We start from the raw sequence: 2221 nt of genomic DNA, 5'->3' as shown, positions 1-2221 counted from the left end.
GCACGCAAGCTCTTTCCTTGTCGTGGGGAAAACAGAGAGTATATACAATCAATCATGCTCAGTCAGAATAAACCGCCCACTGTACAAATTGTCTCTTCAATTAAAATTGTTTCCTTGCACAGCAAAGAACCGTCAAAGCCTGCTGCACGAAAGGTTTCTCCACATCTCTTATCCTTAATAAACTTTGGTATCTCCTCCTTCCCAATCCTCTAAAAACACAAGTATATTTCAGCTTGTCATACTTACGCGGCAGGTTCTGCCTGACGCAAAAGGTTCTCATAAACTGCTGTTTCTGCATGTTCTTCATGTTTTGGACAAATAAATGAATCTCGTTTCCGTCTCAGAAAATTTAAAAGATCACCATAGCAGCAATATTCCGTAATGACCAGAGTGGGACCTGTAGATGTGCATGAGGTTTAGAAAGCAGATGAGTATTGTTTTTAAAACAGAAAGCCTTACATAAAGATCGCTTCAGCCAAGCACACAGGCTGGGCTGTTAAAAATCACACTGCCTAGCACTGTCTAGACTTGAAAAGTTATAGAAAAGTAACCCAGCATCTTCCCTTTCACAGATCAGCAACTATGGTCCAGCCAAAGCTGTGTCACTCCCAACTAATTTCTCCCCCCTCAACAGCATTGCACTGTACAAAAATTAAACAAATAAGTCTTTTTCTCTTTCTTCACGTGATAATGTTTCTGGCCAGACACATCTGTTTGATTTTGCTCACTTCCTGAAGGAAGTTATTTGTTCCAAACCTTAGAGTAATTCAAGCTTCAATCATTAATCCTTTTGATTCACTTCTGTTTACAGTAGAGCTCCACACTCGTTCAGTAATGTTTTGGAAATGATGTAGAGTGTTATATTCTGCAGTATAATAGGAAAAATCATTCAAACAGAACAGCCTGCTGCGACAGAAAACTGCACTGCACAAGGTCTTAGAATATTAAAATGAAATCGGAAAGGAGAATCAAGTCATCTCCAGCACGGATGTTTATAGATCAAATATATGTTTTCTGAGTGAATGACTCCAGCTATGGCCCTTGAAAATGTAATTGCACTGTGTGTTATTTCATCTGTAAGGTTATTCTGTACCACCATTTCTTTGACTCACTAGTTTATTTCCATTTTTCTGCAGCCAAAAATTTTATCTTTCATAATAGCAAAAGCCGTGTTTGTGGCAGGATTTTCTTACAGATGTCACATTTTTTTCAGCTGAGACAGACATACATTCAGGCCAGTGAGTCTACTTCGTCAACTGCTTAAACAAAATTGTTTCATCCTATTTTTAAACCATTACGCAGGAAAGAAAGAAATATTTTGCCTCCATCTAAAACCATGACTTTTTACAAGCTCCTTTTCTTTGAAAAATTTCACAAAAACTTAAAGAGCAAGTATTTGTGTAAAAAGCAACACTATCTTTCATATTAAAATGCACATAAATTAAAAATACAGGACCGTATCAGTTTGTATTGACACTTCAGCTGTTTTGTAGCTTTTATTGTGCATGAAAACAAACTTATAACCTTAATATTAAATGTGAAACATTCAGGTTTTGCAATAATTTATCTGGAAAATTCTATTTCTCAACTTTGCTGCTTAGAATTTGTAACTTCAGTGGTGCCTTAACAGACACATTTACAGTTTAAACAGAAGGCTGGAAGACTATACAAGACAGGCCTGTTAACTTCATCTTGGATACCAAAAAGGAGCCAGCTCATGTATCTTTTCTCATTCGTGAGAAACTGTGTGGTTGAGGAAAAGACTTACACTGTACATTTTGTCATCTCTCAACAAGGAAGCGGACAACGGCTCACATAAAAGAATAACAGCAACCTTTCTGTTTAGCCTCAGTTACATTGGTCTCATTACTGCTTTTAGGATGAGCCTAAAATCTAGGTTTAGTAATTCACAGGTGATAGTCACAATGATCTACAACTTGCCTAAGGAAGAAATGTATTTAAAATTTTTATCCTTAGCTGCACTGGATTATTTTTCAAAAGGTTCCTCCTTCTGGCAATAAAAGAGGAACAGAAATAATCAATAATCTGTTGATAACCCCACCTCCGATAGTGCAAGCTCCAAGCAGATTCACAATATTAATGTGGTTTCCAAGGTAACTGAGCACTTTGAGCTCTGACATCAAGGCTTCTCTTTCTGTTAAATGGGCACTTGCTGCAAGGCAAAGCACAATGTTCAGTACGTAACACACTGACCAGCAGG

The 2221-nt window shown here is 37.4% G+C and overlaps 1 protein-coding gene across 1 annotated transcript in view; it reads right to left on the bottom strand.

Annotated features, from left to right (window-relative positions):
- Positions 1 to 246: 246 nt before the first annotated feature.
- Positions 247 to 2221, bottom strand: part of LOC104498390 (mast/stem cell growth factor receptor Kit-like) — a gene marked incomplete at its 3' end in the record, with an annotated part of 17348 nt that continues 15373 nt past the window's right edge. Inside the window, exons 10-11 of the mRNA XM_010141763.1 lie at positions 2063 to 2173; positions 247 to 397 (exon numbers count right to left, since the gene is read on the bottom strand). Of these exons, the coding sequence (XP_010140065.1) occupies positions 247 to 397; positions 2063 to 2173 (262 nt within the window). The remainder of the gene's footprint in view (positions 398 to 2062; positions 2174 to 2221) is intronic.

The sequence above is a fragment of the Buceros rhinoceros genome, unplaced genomic scaffold (assembly GCF_000710305.1).
Source record: "Buceros rhinoceros silvestris isolate BGI_N320 unplaced genomic scaffold, ASM71030v1 scaffold48128, whole genome shotgun sequence".
Lineage (NCBI taxonomy): Eukaryota > Metazoa > Chordata > Aves > Bucerotiformes > Bucerotidae > Buceros > Buceros rhinoceros.
The sequence above is the reverse complement of the archived record's forward strand: the minus strand, read 5'-3'. Positions and strand labels throughout refer to the sequence as shown.